Consider the following 19,339-nt stretch of genomic DNA (forward strand, 5'->3'; position numbering starts at 1 on the left):
GTCTGTGCCGGTAACTTATCCCAGGCATCTTTGCTTTCAGGGATATTCACAAGAAGACTGGCTTCACCTTTTCTTCAACAAATCCCCCTCATGATTCGATGCCGGCCTGAGGTTAGATGGCAATGCAAACGGAGTTCGTTCTGTCTACCCTATTATCTTTCCGATTTTCACTTCCGATTCCCACGTCCGTAAGCCCCTATTGGAACCCGAGCCGATGGTGTCTGTATATACAACTCATCCACGGCCGGATAGTGGTTTATTGTTTTTAAATCGATATCTTGTCACCCGTCATGCAGGGTATGGGCTTAACCTCACAATCGTGTGTGTGCTGCCAAGCCACCTCCATGAGGCAGACCGCGGCCACTCTAATGCTCTTTACGGCCGAAACTTGCAAAGTTCGCCGAAGAACACACAGTGGTGGAATCAACACATTCATTCCTCAGGTATCTACCAATGATGCAGCAGAGAAACTCTCCGAGTTAGGAGGTGGAAAACAAAATCGCCCGCACACACTTGAAAATCTAAATGGAAATCTCAATCAATGCTGCAGCCCGACTAAGAAGTCCACTCTCATAGTAGACGGAATGGGTTCATAGCCAAAATTGGCGGCCAAAGATTGAGGCATCAAGCTGCTTAACGAACTCCGAATCTTTTGGGTTAGGCTAGCTAGCTATTATGGAATAGTTACGTGTTCCATGCAAATTTCTAAGGCCAGCAAACATCTTTGTTCTACGCATCCCACTGTAGAGCACATAGAAGTCGGAGGAACTTCTCAAGTGTTGGACAAAATGATAGCGAAAAATTGACAGGTCCTGCGTCAAATACAAAAAGGAAATAATAAAGATGACCCTACTATGTCCAAAACAATTCAAAATTAATAAATGATCCCTACGGAAATGGGTTCACCAAAGAAACAGCCCTGGCATTGGCCTCATGTGCTGTACGAGGCCATAAGTATTACTTTTCTGCCACCAAATGGCACCAGGACTGTGGTGGGGTTTGCCAATATTTATGGCCTGGCACTGTACGTGGATTTATTGTCTTATCCTGCCTGTAATGGAGTTGGACAATGAACCAACCTTAACATGGATCTAGCGGGCGCAGAGGACTGCCTAAATAGGGTGGTCACGTGGCATTCTAGCGATCGATAGGGATGTCAACAACCTGATCTTATTTTATCTTGTATTTGTTCATCTCCATGATATTTTTGGAGGGTTGTGTAAGTCTCCTTCCGCTTGCTTCGCCGGCGTCTTTTGCACACAATACCTTGGACACCTCTATCTCGTTTATGTGAACAAGGCTTTCGAGGTCTATAAAAATAACTAAGCCTTAGCCAGGCTGTTTGATAACCTTCCCATCTCGGTCCAAATAGGCGACCCGACAGTAGGTTGCACACCTGAGTATCAGAAACAGAATTCTCCCATGATCAGTTATTTGATGCTACAACGATGGCTTCAGTTATTACAACTCCTCCACTGGCATAACTTGTATCGTTAACATCAGCTCTTTGCGATTCCGGAATTATCCCCCGACTGAGCCGTCAGGTAGTTGGTTTAACACGGCAGATAACCTTCCAGGACTAAAAAGATCTCGAAGAAAAGTTTCAGAATGCAACTGGCGCTGTGGATCCTGTTCTATTGTTGCTACAGCTCACGTTTCATTTATGCGATCCAGGGCTGTGAAGAGCATTCGATTTTCTTTCCACCATGGTGATCGGGAAGTTCTAAATTACCTGGATGCTTTATGAGCCACTTTGTTTCACACATCAGGTTCGCGGGATGGATGCTCGTTCTATCTGGAGCTAAGTGGCTATTATATCTCCAAAGATCTTTTCTCGCAGGCTACAAACCCTGCACAAAACAGCAATTATCCAAGACGGCTGCTTCATCTGCTCCTAAATATAGGTTTGCCGAGCTATTGCCGCGCATCCCCCACACAACAAGACGTCTTTTATTTTCAAAATTAACTACAGCTAAATCGTGGAAAGGGAGGTTTAGTGGCACTGTGGATGCGTCAATCAGGTTTTCTTAAAACAAGACCCTGGCTATTGCCAGGGTCTCCACGCTCCAACTGCAATGTTTTAGCTTTCTATACCAAACGGTTTATTATTTACTCCCTATATTAGGTATAGCATTGGAAAGTCGGAGAATATATAAGAGGCAGTGAGTTTGCCGCAGTGAAGTTGCCAAATGGAAACTGGATCTTTATGACCAAAGTGACTTTCTCATCTATTTACCTTTCGGATCACCTCAAGAAACTCTCGATAACAAAAAAGTTGCCATCAATGATTATTCAATTTTTGTCTAAAATATGCGTCTGTTTACTCCTGATTAAGCCTGTGTTTACATCCCCTTTGAAATCTGAATCGCCTTCCGCAGATCTTCCCCCTTTTCTCGAAATCGATGGACTCACTGAAGAACTTCCACCGGAATTGATCGAGGCAATTTCAAGAAACGTCACGGCATTTCTTGAAGGGTTTGCCGACGACCCAGTGGAACCACCACAATACAAGGGGGAAAGCAGATTAGCGGTAGCGAAACGCTCCGGAAACTATGCCAAGGGCATTTGTTCATTCCACCTCAAAGAGACCCATGCATGCTGGCTGGGGGATAGGCTTTTTGCAAGCGTAAACCTGGTTGATGCGAACAAGCAAAAAATCGGTTCGGACTCCGGCAAATATGGCGAAAATGGCGTACTTATCGATGAGAAAAACGCGCCCTACGAGCTGACGAGCGAGTTGCCTTACGTTCTGCTCATTCATTCACCCCTAGAATCCCAACCTGTTCGTTTCCAGTACGCCGGATATTCTTGGTCGAGTCATACCGAGAGTGGAGACGCACATTGCGAGTTGGGAGGATGGGATCCGAAGTCGCGGTTTTGGACGAGCTGCTCAACGCCGCGAGTCAGGCAGATGGACTGTTTTTTTCCATGCTGATGTGGGCCATAGCTTCTGGTAGAGCAGGGCCACTCCGGGGGAGTTTATAACGCCCTTTCATTTGTTTGTAATCGAGATATTCCATGCTTTTTATTAATTTTCATTTATTCTGCTTTCACATCTTGGTTCCATTTTGCCCTTTCTTGTATTTTGTTCCTTTAGAATGCAGCGAGAGCGAGAAGCCTATAATATTTCATGCGCATTAGTTATGAGTTTGGGCCTCGGGTTTTACACAAAATGACCGCAAAGGAAAATTCTTCCCATAACTACATACATACTCATTTCATCAAGAGGCAGAAGGTCAGCAAGCGACCCTGTCAATATGAAGATATCTCAGATATGGCGCTGGTGGATGACGTATTTACCCTGAATAAGCCTGCGTCATTCAAATACTCTCCATAGCGAATTTCCTCAGCCTTGGATGTGGAGGGAAGTGGCGCATGCATGTAGTACTTGAATCGTGGTTGGCTCTGTGATCACCTACATGATTCTTTTGTCGCAGAGGGGCAGTCTCTATCTTATCATAGTCTCATATCAACGATTTTCATGAATGAATTTCTTTCATCCAAGTCTGCGTTTCTCTCTACTGCTCCTCACTTGCTTTCCGAGTGTGAATAGCCGAGCAGAATTTTGTTTTCCAATTTAATTCTGCCGCTTGAGTAGTATCTTGTAGTGACAAATATCTTCACTGCAAAAGCCCCAAAAGAAAAAGAGAAAAATTGAAATATCTAGACGAAAGCACTCATGCAGGAAAGCGTGATGCCACGATAAGGGTTATCAATGAGAAATTATATGGGTACTCAGACCGGAAAAGGGAAAGGCTATAAAACTAGTGTAAATTAGAGGAAAGTAGATAGAAGCTTCGCTGGTCGTGTCTTGTTGAAAAGACGGTGGCCTGATGAGACATGTTATTCGTTCACCTGCTTTGCGCTGCTTGGAATATAATTGAATCGGTTGGTTGAATGTGAGTTGCGATGCCATTTCCCTAGTTTCGGGTTTCGGGTTTTGTGTGTGTGTGTGTGTGTGTGTGTGTGTTTCAAATAGGTTCATCACGAGGTTCAATCAATACTTCATTCACAGCTACGTGCTCGGGTTGCCCTAAAGCATAAAGTATCGAGTTTGCTACATCTTCCGGGTCTAGGATCTTCGCCCCTGATGGTTCACCATATTGTTTAATTGCCTCGGCATCAGTAGACATCCCTAGGAGATCAGTGGCTGTATTTCCTGGCTGGACGCTCATGATACGCAATCCTTTCCCCGCTGTTTCCAGTCGCAACCCTTGTAGCGTGGCTTCGACAAAAAATTTGCTGGCGGAGTAGACGCTTAGCCCAGGGAACACTTTACGACCGGCATCAGATGATATGGCGACAATTTGGCCTCTGCCACGCGAGAGCATTGACGGCACGGTGGCTCCAAGGCAATGTAGGAGGCCCTTGCAGTTGACATCCACAGTACGATCCCACTCCTCCATCTGCGTGTTTGCCATCATCGTAAAATACATGACTCCAGCGCACACGACGAGGATATCCACAGGACCTAGCTCGTCATGGGCTGCACGAACTAGTGCTTCCACCTGTGACTTGTCTGTTACGTCGGTTTGTCGGATGATTGCTTTGTTGTCGCGGAGAGGAAGGGAGCTCTTGATGGCTTCAAGGGCTTTCATGCGCCGTGCGCCGAGAGCAACGTGGGCTCCTTCCCCGGCTAGGCCGGCAGCAACAGCCGCACCAATGCCGGAAGATGCACCTGTGATAACTGCAACCCGACCGCTTAGTGGGCCTTTGGGTGGTGGATGCGCAATTCTGTTGAGACAATGTTTACGGGAAGGGGAGTGAGGGAGCCACCCTCGGGCAAACCAATGACGAGTGTAGATTTCCAGTAAGTTAATGTCCACTTTGGGCCGTTGGACACCCGCATGGAAAGGCTTGGTTTCATTGTTGCTCAAGACAACAATGCCCTTGAGGAAGTCCACAGTTGGCATCCCGCTTCGAAGGATGTCAATTGTAAAGGCGCCATCACCCCCCTTCGCAGATGCTCTTGTCTCAGTCCACATTGCAACCCACTCCTCCCAACCGAGGTGCCGAGTTGGGTAACCTAGGTCCTTGAGGTTCTCGAAGATGGACCGTGTGTCGACAGGGTCCGGGTCACCGAGATGAAACATGACACGATTCGTGTGAACCTGATTGGAGAGATGGACGATTGCTTTGCTAACGAAGTCCACTGGAGTCATCTCTGCTCGCCACCCTTCTACGTCGGGCGCATAACCGAGATGGATCGATTCCACAATTAATGCAGATAGGAGATCCCACGCGTTTCCTGCGCCAGTGGTACTGTGGCCACTTATTGTTCCCGCTCGATATATCGCAACTGGCAGTCCGCGACGACCTGCCTCGAGCACAAGCTGTTCTGCCACCCATTTGGTCTGACCGTAACCGTCAAGCAGTCTTTGCGGAACTTCAGACACATCAAGCATGGCATCCTCGGGCCAGCCTTTCTGAGATGATGGCAGCACTCCATTCGTTGATACATACTGTACTGTAGCACCAGAGCGACAAGCCAAGCGCAAAATCTCTCTTGTACCTCCTACGTTTGCACCTCTTAGCGCGGCGTACGGATATACCAGGTTGACGGTGGCAGCAGCGTGGATGATGACATGGACATGGGCAGCGAGCTTTTCGAAGGCCTCAGGGGAAAGACCGAAGCGTTTTCTAGATAGATTTCCAGGTAGGATCTCGACGCGCTCCATGATCGAATCACGCCACAATCCCAGATCAAGCAGATTTCTGCGGATTCTCGCTACGCCCCCCGGGCTGTCTTCTCCGCAAGGGTCATTGAAACGCACAAGACACACTATTTTGGCGGACGTGGCTTCCAACAGGTCGTGGAGCAGGAAGGCACCTAAGAAACCAGTCGCGCCGGTAAGGAGCACTGTGCCCGCCTCGGACAGTGACCTTGCTTTCGCACCAAATGGCTGAATGTCCTCCTCAAGGATAGAGTCCACGCGCAAGACTGCTGGTAGATCTGCTTGCAATGCGGCAGTATGACCGTCTCTTACCGCACGTACAGTTTTCGTATGACCATTGAGCGTGGGAGGATCAACTAAACGGTCGAGGGGGATACGAAAGCCAAAGCTTTTTGAGAGTCTTGATGCAAGATCTGCAATTGATAGGGAGTGTCCACCTAGGTCGAAAAAGTTGTGCTCTGGAGTGATGGCGCTTTGTGCTATTTTGAGAGACGCAGCCCAGAATTCGGCTATGGTATCGACTGAGATTGGATCGCTTTCAGCCTTGTGCCCATTTGTTGTTATGGGTTTCGGTGTTGGAGGAGGAGGAAGGCGTTTAAAGTCAGCTTTCCCGGAGACTTCATGAGTGGGTAACTCATCCAATTCAACCCATAGAGCAGGAATCATGTAGTGAGCTAGATAAGGCGAAAGTATGCGGCGTGCTGCTGGGCTATGTCCTGACTCGTTGATATCTATAGTTTGGCGCCCAGAGGAATTTGCCTTATCATGGACGACATACGCTACCAATTGCCTTTCCAAACCTTCACCATGGGCAATAACCACACAATCGCTAACAGCAAGACGGTTGATGATGACATTTTCAACTTTCCCTGGGACAACAGAGTAGCCACGAAGCTTGATCATAGATCCAACGCGACCACTAATTTCTAGAAGCCCCGAGGGTAGCATTTTGGCTATATCTCCAGTTCTGTACATGACAGCTCCTGGTGCTGGATCGAACGGGTTTTGGAGGAAGGCCTTAGAAGTAGTTTCAGGGCGGTTTAGATACCCCCGTGCTAGCAGCGGCCCGCCAACGAAAAGTTCCCCACTCACCCCATGTTCTACCGGATTCCCATCACCATCCAGAATATACGTCTGTTTTGGGTATAGTGGTGGACCAACAGGACAGAAGAGGGCTTCGTCATGAAGCATATGCCTGATGTCCCCACACGCAATCTCATGAGTTTCACAGGCACTGTAACAGTTGAGAAGTTGGGTATTTGGAAGCGCTTTGATCGCTCGACGGGCTAAGTCAGTAGTGACGACCTCACCATTAAGCCACAAGGTGCGCAGATCTGGGAGACGGGCCCCAAGTGCCGGATGTCTTGAGAGGACGGCAGCCAAAAGAGTAGGGGTCATTAGAGTTTCCGTAATGTGTTTCGCAGAGAGTAGGTCAACAAGTGCAGAAGGATCATAGCTCATATCGTCCGCAACCGCAACGACCGTCGCTCCTCGCAAGAGCGGGCGCAGTATCTCCCAAACAAAGAAAACATTGCATGCCACGCGGTCTCCTGGTTGAAGATCGGAAAGCCGAAATCTGAGATTATATGAGTGAACCGGCGCCCGATGTGGATTTGCAATTCCCTTCGGGCGGCCTGTTGTCCCAGATGAATAAGATACAAACGCTAGTCGTTCTAAATCATCTTCAGTAGGTAATTGTGGCAAATCGTTTGTATGCGGAGGGGATTCTTTCTGCTGCTTGTCGAGGACTATTAATGGAGTGCCTGCCTTTATTTTTTCCGCCTGGCTTTGGTTCGTGATTACCACAGCGGGATTCGAATCGTCGATAACGTCAGTGAGGAGGTTTGGGGGATAAGCAAGTTCGAGGACAAGAAAGGCACCACCAGCACGAAGGGCTGCTAAACAAGCAATCACGTAGTCTGCGCTGCGTCCCAGAAGCACGCCAACAAGGCTGTCTCGACCAACGCCATGTTGACGGAGACGAAAAGCAAGTTCTGAAACCTTCCTGTCAAGTTCAGAATAGGTGTATTGGTTTTTTTCGTCCTCTAAGGCGATAGCATCAGGTGTCACACCCACCTGCTGGACGAAGAGAGCTGACAGGTCCTTCGTTATATCAATAACGGACATTTTTCTTCCTTCTTCGCCCAGTGCATTCGTTTGTTCGTTTATCTCTTATGTTTGCAGTATTTCCCAGCTACTTTCCTTCGATTCTCAATTCTTCTTGATATTTTGTTTGTTGTCGTTAGAAGACCACTCCGCAGAAGGGAGGGCACGGAGAATTTCGTTGTGCGATAAGGTCAGAACCTTGATTCGCCAGAGTTTTTTTCGATCCTTATCAAGGGTCTGGCCAGGGTGGATCAACGCTATTCGTTGCAACCCCCACTGTTTGGTGTGGGTTGGGGAACGAGTATTGATTCTCAGGGAGCTGAACTCTCCAATAATAGCGGGCTTGTTTATCGTCATATCAATTGAGGGAATTCGCTTTCAGGCCCCCCCAAACAAACGTCCCACTGGAAACTTCTAATTGATGCTCAACTCTTCCCGGACAAGGGTACTGTTCCTCGCCAAGGCTTCAGAGCAGGTGGGGCTGCCAGATATTTATATGCCTGTCGTCATATGGAGATCTCGAAATCGAAGCCTGATTCCAATAAAGTCTCCAGGCTCACCTAGCGTTCCTCCATTTCTTGGACAAAAGAAATAAGAGAGCTGCTGGTAACGACATTAGTCTGTGCTTTGAACAATTCGCAATATTTTGGCTCCGTCAAGGGTGATGAGGGTGATGAGCATGACAAGCAAAACACATAATCGAATTTACCATCCTGCAAATGGATTAGACCCTGCCTCAAGAGCCAATATCTAATGCAACAAACATAAAATGATGCGATGTTCTAAACCTGCCGTTTTGTTACCGTCCATGAAGAAAACAGGAGGGAGGAACTCGAGGATCTAGTGAGGAAGCTTCTGCCGGGACAACAAACTGATCGAACGGCGACCCGTTCTAACCATATTCAACTGTAACTCCATAGCCTGCGGAGACCTGTCAAACGTATTAACAACCTGAGATGTCAGTAAGATCCGCTGTGAGTGGTGATCGTGTATGTCCAAATTCGTATGAGTTGTTGATGTCCAAAAAGGCGAAGCAGCCCCAAGGCGCTAAGATGCTTTAGCAGGCAATCTAGGGTTCGTGCCCTATCTTTGCAGCTCCCGGCCATGTGCTATCGACATCACTAGTATCTTCCTCTACACTAGGGATTTATATCGCCAAGCTCATGGCTATCGAGCCACTCTCTCGGTTGCAAAGTGATGATATTTGGCTGGAACCTGGTGTTCCATCGTCAAGGGCAATCGGGTGTCAGAAAGGTTGGCAATGGCTTGACATATGCAGGTTGCGAGTTGGAGCTTGCTCCAAGGAAACTCGCCTGGTGGCTTCCCACTTCCAGAGAGATGCAAGGAAGAAGATCAGACAAAATATTCGATGTCATATAAACAAATAGAAATTTCTTCGCAGGGCGGTGACATATCGACGAGCTTCAATAAGGTACGAGAACGGGGAGACGCCCATTTTAACAGAAGCAAAAATGCCAGGTGACGTTAAATCCCCTTTATACTGCCCATAACCTATAATTCGTCCTGTCTTTTACTTCCCGGTTTCTCTTTTTCTGTCTCTCATTTTCCTGTTGGCTATTGAGCGTATCTCCTTTCTACTCCCGCGCCATCTCATTTCTTCACACCGGGATTGGTACTGACGTCATCATTCAGCAAAAATTCGCATGAGGGAGACAATACAGTCAATAGAAATCAGGACAGTGAAAGACATTGAAAATCCTAGGTCCAGTATATATACTTTTACGCAGTTGGCGGCTTGTTCTCCGTGCCATGGCCGCAGAATTGCGCTTTCTTCTGACTCGGCCACTCGCTTGAGGCCAATACTCCTTCCAATGCACGTAATTTCCTCGCCGCCGAAACAAAACAAAACTTTGGGCTGGCTGTCCTACGGTGTCCACTTGTGGACTCGCTGTGATTGAGTCTCCTCTGATTTCATCCATTACTCTCGTCCATCAGTTTATGCTGCCCATTCGTTTGTAGTTATTTCTGTATCTATACGCAGTACATAGTTTTTCCCTTTTGGGCTTCCTCCCAAACTTCCAGTCTCTTGTTTTGAAACCCATTTGTGCTTCCTCTGGTTTGGCTGTGTGTTGCTTCATTTCCTTCTTTATTTTTATTCTTCGCTGTCTGCTTCTTGCTGCCACATGCCTTATCAATATCATCAACAAGAATGCAATAATGCCGGGGCTCAGTCGTCTTATCCCCTCCTTGAATGGTTACAAAACACCCCCTCAAAGCGGGACCCCAATTCACGTCCGGGAAGAGGGGTAGCTCATTCTCCTTCCGAGGAGGGATATGAACCTATCCAGTGTCGTCCAGTTTCCCCAGCTGATTCAGCCATCGATATCCGCGATAGTTCACCGCCTTCAATGACGTTCGCGCCCGTACCACCCTCCGTTATCAAGGCCCGCAAGAACGCAAAAGATGTCCTTAATAACTGCCGTATCACTCTCCTCTCCTTGGAATTGACGCGAATGCGGAAATCAAGGATCGGCATGAGTAGCTGGGTGGCCTTTTGGCATCGAATATATTCTCAAGGACTCGCTGAAGCGATTTGCGCCACAATTCTCCGCGCAGCTCCAAAAGTCGACAAAGTATTTCGATCCGTCGCCAAGGAGCTCTTCGAGATCACCTATAAGGCCGGAGAAAATATCGAGATGGCAACAACAGAAGCACAAATCGTCCAATGCTGGCAATTAATGGAGCAGGAGACTATCGCATACCGAAACCTGAGAGATCGGTATGTGAAAGCGATCCTGGAACACCTGCGATTTAGCATCGAAGCCATACCCGTCGATATATCCGATGATTTATTCGATGATCTCAAGCGTGCTATTTTTGTCGTTGATCCGAGCGGCAACTACCATCCGGGCGATCCGGAGGCGGAGGAGCGTGATATCCAAAGCCACACGCAGCCTCAAGCGCGAGATTATATTCGCGCGGACCCTCAGCTGGTTTTGCGCCCTGGCTTTAGTGGAGATTTTCGGTCTGCGCTTCAGCAGGCTGCTGCCGAGGATCTGGATATGGTGAATGAAGTACCGCAACCACTGGAACTATGTCCCTCTTATGAGTCCGCGACAACGGGGGAATGGTCAGAATGTGTCCTCTCGGAGATGGGCATTGACATAATCACATAAAATTCAATTAAAGGCTGAAATTCGTCTAATCCATTTAAGGGTTTTGGAGCTTGAGTTTGTGCTCGTCGAGAGTCAAGAGAAGCGAAACATATTCCCCTCCCCCGCCGGGTATTGGATACCGGAGTTATTCCACTCGTTAACTTTGGTATTCCTTTGCATTCTTTTCCCTGTTTTATTTTTTGATTTTTGCATCATCTTTGCGGGTTATTTCATGTTTGTGCAGGCGTTAAGACTGTGATACACGGGAGTTATTCGTTTTTCATTAAGAATTCGGGATTCAGCAATCACTAAATTGGACGATGTCACGTTTTATATCCTCCTCTTTGTAACTCAATGATCAAAACACACAGGGAAACTGTGCAATTCTGAACTTGAATTACGAAGTTCATCTAGCCACCTGGATTTGGATTTCTGGGTTCATCAATATTTTACTTCACGCAAACATCTCCGCACATATAAACATATGTAAGAAGGGAACCTTCCCCCTTTACTTGAAATCCCACAAGCACCTCACCAATGCCCCAACTTCCTTATCCACGTTCCCATCCTCCTCCAATAATCGGTCCGTAAAAATCCTCTTTGGAATCTGGAACTCCACCACTGGCGCCTTTCTAAACCCCCTCTCCTCCGTCCCCAGCTCCATCCCCATCATGGCTTGGTATGAATGATCCAAGAAATCCTCAAGGTTATACGCCTGCTTTGTAAACTGTTCCGAGATGATCTTCGCCAGCGACGCTACATTGGGATGGTAGTGCGCTTGCAGCGTTTCGATTTCCCAGAGACTGCTTTCTAGAGCGCCGGTGCGGGTTGGATCTGGCTCCATGGGATCGAATGGGTCGGTCATGCCGTGTGTTTGCAGCTTTGATTGGGAGTCCTCATCATCATGGATCACGCGGTGCAGCATGAAGGTACAGGTTGGGTGGGATTTCATGAGGTTGTAGATCCAGGGGATGATAGCGACGATGGCAGCCGGGGGCGCATTAAGCGCGAGTCTGGATAGCCGCTTTATGAAGCTTGCGACTAAGGTTGCGGGGAGATGGGACGAGGACAAGAAGGTGTCGAGGAGGCGAAAGAAGCGGGAACGGTGCTTTGAGTGGAGGAGGTCGGCATCCAGGAGAGAATATAGTTTGGGGTAGAATTGTGGATAATCCAGATTCTTCTCTTGGATTAGGTAGAAGAGCCCTGAAAGGGCGAGGAGAGAGGTGGAGCCGCCGTGGTTGTAAGAATCCGTAAGGAAGTCCATGAGCATCTCTGGTTTGAGGAACCAGGGGGCGATGAGATGGGACATAAGACGGAGGAGAGTTTTTCTTTGCTTTTCTTTTAGGGCATTACTTCGCAAAACCGTGAGCCACGTCGCTTGGACGCGTTGTTTATAAGCAGGTACAGAAAGAAGGTTTGACTTATGCTTTTGACCGAAAGCTGATATGTTGGTGTAGAAGTTCTCAAATTCGTGGTCTGGTGGTGGCGGTTGGCCGAGAGCGGATAGGAGGGATATCACCGTATCTATGGATTTGGGAGAGCTATTTGTTGTGGTAAACTCCCTATAACAATTAGCTAATGTAATGAGGTTTGCACAAACAGGCGTAGCAAGAAGCGAAATATAAGGAACTTACGAGAGCTGAAGAAGCGTATAAATAGCTACATCATGGTATTCGTTTAGGAACTTCTTGATGAATTCCGACCGTACTCGTTCTCCATCTTGGGCTTCAATGAGAGCTGCAATTAAGCCATAAAAGCAGGGCCCCTTCCACACCCCTATTTCAGCTCCAGTTCCTCCATTGACTGACTGTTCCTTGATCAAGCGCATGAAAAGGGAGAGCGCGGCAATCTAAGTAAACAGTCGTCAGCTGCACATATCTCAGATTAAAATGCGAAGGAATGGACAGGTTCATACTTGAGCTGGTGCCTCCCCATGTTTGAGAATATTAATCAAGCCATTCTGGTACTCCTGATATCTCTCCTTCAGCCATGCGACCAGTATCAAGTCCTGTTCACTGGCATCCTTGGATTTGATCAATTGGCCTCCTGCCATTAGGCGGCAGAACACCCTACAGAGGGAAACCGCAGCAGTAAGATTGGGCGACTTAGCAGCATATTCGGTGATAAAGAGGGATAGCAGGGTCACAATGTTGTTATAGTACTTCCGCGACTCAGTTATCTGATCTTCCAACTGCTGTATCTTGTTCTTGTCCTCCTTGTCCTCATCTGCCACAACCCGCCGCTTGGACGATTGCTGTTTGGGTTCCGAAGATTCTTTCTTCCTCTTTTTGGAGTTGGGTACTCCGTCAAGTAATCCGGGCATGGCAGCTAGCATGTGGATTAGTCTTAATCGAGGAGGCTTATAATATCGCGTCGTCTATAGAAATCCGACTCCTCTCCCTGTTTTCTCTTTTTGTCTCTCAAAAGTCCATTTTTTTGATGCAAAACTCGGAAAACAAATCCCGCTAGTCCTAAATTGATCTAGCGCCAGCTCCCACCCGAGCCTTCACCAAATTGATGGCAACAACCCCATCACCACCACCAGCAAACCTCTCACTCGCTGTACACACTCCTTTCCATCACAATGGCTTTGAGATTAGCGAAGAGCGCCATTGGTATGTTGTTACGGCACCTCCTATCTTGCGCTCCGCCTGTTTGAATTGTAACCGCGGCTAATTGATTGATTTCAGGCGCCGCCCGTGTCCGTCCTGCCATCTCTTCTCGAACAATCCCAGTGGCCACAACCTCCCTTACATCTAGTCGGTCAGTATCCAACGTTCCAGCCGAAGACCCCAAAACCAAGGCCCAGTCCATCATCGATGCCATCCCAGGCAATAGTCTGGTGTCGAAGACTGCCATTCTCTCCGCCGGTGCTGGTCTCTCTATCGCCGCTATCAGCAATGAGCTTTATGTCTTCAATGAAGAAACCGTCGCTGCATTCTGTCTCCTCAGCGTCTTCACCGGTGTAGCTAAGATGGCTGGGCCCATGTATAAGGAGTGGGCCGAGAGTCAGATCCAGAAGCAGAAGGATATCCTTAACGGCGCCAGAGCAAACCACACCAACGCTGTGAAGGAAAGGATCGAGAACGTCAAGCAATTGAGCAGTGTTGTTGAGATCACAAAGGACCTCTTTGAGGTGTCCAAGGTATGTGTAAAATGGCCAGGTGTTTCTCAATGAGTACGGAGGAGGGCAATGTGTTTCTGAAAATTTGATATCTATAGGAAACCGCCCGATTGGAGGCTCAGGCCTATGAAATGGAGCAGCGCACTGCTTTAGCCGCTGAGGCAAAGAAGGTCCTCGACTCGTGGGTACAGTACGAGGGACAGGTCAAGGTTCGCCAACAACACGAATTAGCCCAGAACGTCATTTCCAAGATCCAGAAGGAATTGGAGAACCCCAAGGTTCTTCAACAAATTCTGCAACAAAGTGTGGCGGATGTTGAGAGTGAGTCTCTTTTCTTTAACAATACAAATCAAATGGAAACTGCCATTTTAGAATTACTCCGAAAAAAATAGTTTGCTAATGTTTTAATTCCAGAAATCCTGGCTGTGAAGCCCCAGTAGACATTGGACAATTTGTTTCTGACCTAGAGCTAGCTTTCTTTCAACTTCTGTGTACTAAACAACTCAAGAATATAAACTACTGATTTTGCAATTGAACAACCATTGTACATTTACTGACCTTGCTAATCAATTTTTTCCCCACCATTGCCTGCCAATTGAAATAACGAATTTATTTAATGAAAACCGGAGCTCCATCCCCTTGTGCATGGATATTTCCTGCTGACCGTACATAAACAGAACTAAAATTGAAGGACTCTGAACGCATCATTGGGAACCGGAAAGCCCTCCGGTCGAGTGTATTCTCTAGAGATGAGCGTCTGAAAATCCAGAGCGAATGGACGCTTGTGGATGTTTCTGCGCATTCCTGTCTGGATACAAATACGCAGACCTTGACTGTAATATGGTGATATTTGTGCGGCAATACCAAAGGCCCAGGTGGGCAAGCACATCAACTGGGCTATCGCCGCAGTGCGGTAAACGTCGCTGCGTTCTCCACATAGAGGATACTCTGGGGGGAACCAACCTGGAGCGCACACTGCTTTACTGGTGGGACTCAAGTTATTGAAGTCCTTCTTGCGGATTGCAAGGCCGAAATCTCCCAACTTGACCATTGGATATATGCTGTTGGGGCACGTCTGCACCTGGAGAAAGCAATTATCTGGTTTAATATCTCTGTGTATGATCGGCATCCAGCCCGGTACCCTCGTTTGGTCGATGGCTGCTGAGGTCTTAATGCCATCATGCATCCAGCGCAACGCTGAGGTCAAGTCAAACAGCACTTGCCATACAAACCTTTCGGGCACAACCAGCAGCCTGTTTTTCATGTACAACAAGAAGTCGTGGAGGGTGCCCATCTTGCAGTACTCGACGTATAACTCCCCACTCTCTGTCCCGATATTGGCTTCGATGAAATTGCAGATGTTCCGATGTCCTCGCAGTTTGCGCATGATGTCTGCCTCTCGATTCCAGTGGTGAGGCGTCGATAGCTGGCCGAGGACGAGTCGCTTGCGGATACAAATTAGCTTGTCTGATCTGCGCCTGACAACGGCGATGCCTGCGTTAAAGCCGCCCCCTCCCCGGCCAAGATCGTGAAGCATGTCGTATTTGTTGCTGATCGACTGGGGGTGCCTGATCATTTGTATCTCCCAGACCATGCTTGGTTATCACAATCGTTTTTTTTGATCGTGGGATTCCGGTATTTGGAAGGGAGGATGTGTTCAATGCCGTAGCTTTCCTTGGGCTTTACTTAGTGGTAGTATCGATGGGTTGGGGGATGCGACTGATGGGTATGGGTCGAATAGGATCACTTTGTGATTGACTCGTGGTGGGCAGCCACGATAGTGTGCAAACTCGGGGCTGATGTGGACATTTTGAAGAATGTAATGGATGTTGAACAAACATGGCTCTTTTTATATGCGCGGCAATTTCGATATAAGGGTCGTCACAGGACAGAAATTCAATTTCAACCAGGTTGAATTGAGAAGTAGACAGTATGGACAGTGCAGAGCCTGTGTTAATTGCCCTTGCTTGCTTGGTCACTGAGCTCATGAGGTTATTGATCGTTCGGCCTTTCGTGCGCGGATATCTCCTGGTGCTTTCCTTGTTCTCGCATCGGCGACTTTTAGCGATCTAAAATGGGACGGCTGTATGTACTATTATTTAGGGACTTAGAGGTAGGGTTTATTTAATGACTTTTACATAGATGATGAAAATATTGTGCTCAGGAACTTGGATCTTCTATCTGTAGAGGATATATCCACCAAATCCATATGGATCAGGGGATAAACTGAAGGCAATGCGCTATAGTTGTCAAAAGTGAAGGCGTCTTATTGAATACGACGACCATGTCTCTATCCCTACAGCAAATTAAACATCTCCTTGCCACGAAATGCACTCCGCCGTTTATCTGCAGATCCCATCTATCCCAGTCGGCTGGTTATTGGAAACCAACACAGGGCTGAGTGTTTCGGCTTTTGTTCATGCTTGTTCGCACTGCTAGCTTCTTACATAGACTTCACACAGCCACAATCGCCAGTTTGAAGTAATAAACACATTCCGGGGCGTATTTGGCGGCTTCTTTTGAATATTTGGAATGAAGGCATCATTTTCACCCCGCTATCTGTGTATTTGTTGAAGCTTTTCTGCCCCACCATAGAACAAATAGCAAACAACAACGTCATGGCTCTGAAAGACCTTCTCAAGAAGAAAGACAAAATCAAAGACGACGACACCCAGCAAGTTCAGCAGCACCAGCAGCCGCAGCGCTATTTCCAGCAAGAGCCTTTCCCTCCTCCTCCTAATCCTCCAGAATTTAAATTCTTCCGCTCAGACACATACACCACCGAATCCATTCAACCTCCGGGGCAACACCAAGCCCAGGCCGACTCGCACTCCCACCCCTTTCATCCCGAGTCCCAATCTCGATCCGAATCTCCTACATCCTCGAATCCCTCCTCGTCGTCGCGCAGTCCATTTTCCCGCTTGCACCGTTTATCCAATGTCTCTTCCGCTGGGGCCAGCGAGAACTCACCCAGCCAAGAATTGTCCCCCGCACAGGGTGAAAAGCGCGAACGCCGTCTTTCCCAGCGCCTGCATCTGAACCGTGCTTCACGCTCCGCTAGCACCTCATCCGTTAATCTCCCATCGCATCTCCCGCAAATCGCGCCAGACACGGGCGATGCACAGGATCGTGAGGCTCAGTGGGAGAAGAGGGCAACGATCATGGTACAGGGAGGCTTGAATGGGACCGGTATCAGACCCGCTAGCCCGAGAGGGGATATTGAGCAGCAGAAAGAGGGCGATGTATGTCTAGATTCTTACCTCTGTGATATATTGGGCAGGGATATGCCTATGGTTTGTTTTCGTAGAGAGATGGGCTTGGTTGCTAATCTGCTGTATGTACTGTAGGAGAATATCCAAGAAGCTATTCGACTACATGAAAATGGACGTAAGTTCAAACTACTCCTATTCGCTGTAAAAGATGGGTATTTGAAGGGAACGACGAAGTGGATTAGTTCATTCGCTCATTTCTGACTTCTGTTCTTTGAGACAGAGCTCGCGGAATCAACACGCATGTTTGGCAAACTCGCAGATCCCAATGGCGCGAATAATGCGCTGAGTCAAGTGCTCTATGGCCTCGCTCTTCGGTTTGTTCATCTGCCCCTCGAAGGACGCTAGAAAGACAATGTCTTACACTTCGTGCAGACATGGATGGGGTTGCGCGCCTGACCCTGAAAAAGCCATAACCTACTTATCCGCTGCAGCATCCAACTCTGCCTCGATTGAGGCCGAAGCTCTGAGCGCAGGGATGAAAAAAGGGGGCGCTGCGAAAGGGGAGTTGGTGCTTGCCATGTATGAATTGGCCAATTGTTTCCGTAACGGCTGGGGAGTAGCCAAAGATCCTGTCGCTGCTAGGCATTACTATGAGACTGCAGCAAATCTAGGAGACACGGATGCCATGAATGAGGCAGCCTGGTGTTACTTGGAGGGGTTTGGGGGGAAGAAAGATAGGGTAAGTGAAAAACCAAGAGAGGGAGAGGCGCTCCTGCCTCTCCGGCCATCGGACTTTATTGAATTTCAAATCCCTGGAATTTTCATGATTTCGAGAAGTTTACAGGAGGGATCTAAATATCACGTTCAAACTGTCCAGGCTGAAGGGAGCTCGTTGAGGCTGAAATTATCTTGAACTGAGGTCGCACCTATTGGTTCAGTGCCTTGCATAGCGTATCCAAGATTAAAAGAAGCTTTTACCAACCAGAGCTCTGGATGCAGCTTTTAAGATCACACACAGATCACCGTTGGGCAGCAATGCATCTACCTTTCCCCTCCCTCACTTTTTTCCTTAGCCTTTGGGCATTCAACACTCCAAGTTCCTTTTGCCATCACTTCCCATTCGCTATATTCCCCTTTCCAACTGCTTTTGCTCCAGTCTCATTCTTTATTTTGTTATTTTCTTCCCCTTGCAGAAGACAAAATGGGAGCTATGAATGGACCAATACTAATCGCGTTCTAAACTCTCCTTTATTTATAGTATATGGCCGCAAAATACTACCGCCTCGCTGAAGAGAACGGCAACAAGACTCTTGGAAATACTTGGTTGGTTTTATTCCTTCGTCCTTCTTTTCTCCAGATAAGTTTTCACCGCCTTTTTTCATCACAAATCCCGCCCTCGCCAAATACATCGTATCAATTTGTAGATGCCCTTCCCTTCTATTCCACCCGCAAAGCATAAAACCCCTTCCCCAGAAATGACCCCACCTGGACCTGGTCAGGCACCAGAGCCAACGAAGCAAAGCAATCCAATCAATCCATCAATCCAAGCAAGCAAGCAAGCAATTTACTGAGGCGAACGAAGAGCTACAATGCTTTTGCCCTACTTGCCGAGCTGCTTCCTTCTTTGCCTGCTGAGCTTGGTTCTTGACATCACTTTGCAGCACCCGCTCAATCCCATGCCAGACACACGCGCCATGCCCATGGCGGTGCTGAGGCCACCCTTTCTCGTGTTTTGCATTTTCGTGTTTGTGTGCTCTGTGGCTGTACAACGCACCGTATCAATATCCTCCAAGCTCAGTTGCAGGGTGTCCATGCTTCAATTTGGCACACAGAAAAAGCAAACCGACCTGAACCCTCCCCCCCCGCTTCTTCATTGTTTCCCAAATGTCCAGACATGCTGCACATTATGTGACAAAAGCGCCTGTTGCTCTTGGCGCCGTTCCTGTTCCATCGTTGCAAACCGCAAGTGTCAGGCGGTCTTCATTGGCCATCAGCTCTTGCCTATTTTTAGCACTGCCCCCCCCGCACCACCCAAAGTGCGGGCAGAAGCACCGTAGACCAAAGAAACAGCAAAATCCAATCACTCTCGTTGGTCAAATTTTTCGT

The 19,339-nt window shown here is 47.9% G+C and overlaps 7 protein-coding genes across 7 annotated transcripts; 4 read left to right on the forward strand and 3 right to left on the reverse strand.

Moving 5' to 3' along the window:
* Positions 1-2,206: 2,206 nt before the first annotated feature.
* HCBG_01904 (uncharacterized protein) lies at positions 2,207-3,337 on the forward strand (the record flags this gene model as incomplete). The annotated part of the gene is made up of 3 exons (XM_045428953.1): positions 2,207-2,782; positions 2,948-2,998; positions 3,227-3,337. 3 exons carry the CDS (start codon positions 2,207-2,209, stop codon positions 3,335-3,337), a joined length of 738 nt encoding a protein of 245 aa, XP_045290739.1.
* A 634-nt stretch (positions 3,338-3,971) lies between these two features.
* Positions 3,972-7,802, reverse strand: HCBG_01905 (nonribosomal peptide synthetase; the record flags this gene model as incomplete). Its single annotated transcript, XM_045428954.1, has 1 exon — positions 3,972-7,802. One exon carries the CDS (start codon positions 7,800-7,802, stop codon positions 3,972-3,974), a length of 3,831 nt encoding a protein of 1,276 aa, XP_045290740.1.
* A 2,123-nt stretch (positions 7,803-9,925) lies between these two features.
* HCBG_01906 (uncharacterized protein) lies at positions 9,926-10,918 on the forward strand (the record flags this gene model as incomplete). Its single annotated transcript, XM_045428955.1, has 1 exon — positions 9,926-10,918. The coding sequence occupies one exon, from the start codon at positions 9,926-9,928 to the stop codon at positions 10,916-10,918; it is 993 nt and encodes a 330-aa protein (XP_045290741.1).
* A 487-nt stretch (positions 10,919-11,405) lies between these two features.
* HCBG_01907 (CBF/Mak21 family) lies at positions 11,406-13,220 on the reverse strand (the record flags this gene model as incomplete). Its single annotated transcript, XM_045428956.1, has 3 exons — positions 11,406-12,459; positions 12,532-12,746; positions 12,813-13,220. 3 exons carry the CDS (start codon positions 13,218-13,220, stop codon positions 11,406-11,408), a joined length of 1,677 nt encoding a protein of 558 aa, XP_045290742.1.
* Positions 13,221-13,469: 249 nt separating this feature from the next.
* HCBG_01908 (ATP synthase subunit 4) lies at positions 13,470-14,549 on the forward strand (the record flags this gene model as incomplete). The annotated part of the gene is made up of 4 exons (XM_045428957.1): positions 13,470-13,512; positions 13,588-14,042; positions 14,120-14,342; positions 14,436-14,549. The coding sequence occupies 4 exons, from the start codon at positions 13,482-13,484 to the stop codon at positions 14,459-14,461; spliced, it is 735 nt and encodes a 244-aa protein (XP_045290743.1).
* A 151-nt stretch (positions 14,550-14,700) lies between these two features.
* On the reverse strand, positions 14,701-15,615 carry HCBG_01909 (uncharacterized protein; the record flags this gene model as incomplete). The annotated part of the gene is made up of 1 exon (XM_045428958.1): positions 14,701-15,615. The coding sequence occupies one exon, from the start codon at positions 15,613-15,615 to the stop codon at positions 14,701-14,703; it is 915 nt and encodes a 304-aa protein (XP_045290744.1).
* A 947-nt stretch (positions 15,616-16,562) lies between these two features.
* HCBG_01910 (uncharacterized protein) lies at positions 16,563-18,146 on the forward strand (the record flags this gene model as incomplete). Its single annotated transcript, XM_045428959.1, has 5 exons — positions 16,563-17,263; positions 17,369-17,408; positions 17,514-17,607; positions 17,666-17,972; positions 18,111-18,146. The coding sequence occupies 5 exons, from the start codon at positions 16,640-16,642 to the stop codon at positions 18,144-18,146; spliced, it is 1,101 nt and encodes a 366-aa protein (XP_045290745.1).
* Positions 18,147-19,339: the final 1,193 nt, after the last annotated feature.

The sequence above is a fragment of the Histoplasma capsulatum genome, assembly GCF_000150115.1.
Source record: "Histoplasma capsulatum G186AR genomic scaffold supercont2.2, whole genome shotgun sequence".
Lineage (NCBI taxonomy): Eukaryota > Fungi > Ascomycota > Eurotiomycetes > Onygenales > Ajellomycetaceae > Histoplasma > Histoplasma capsulatum.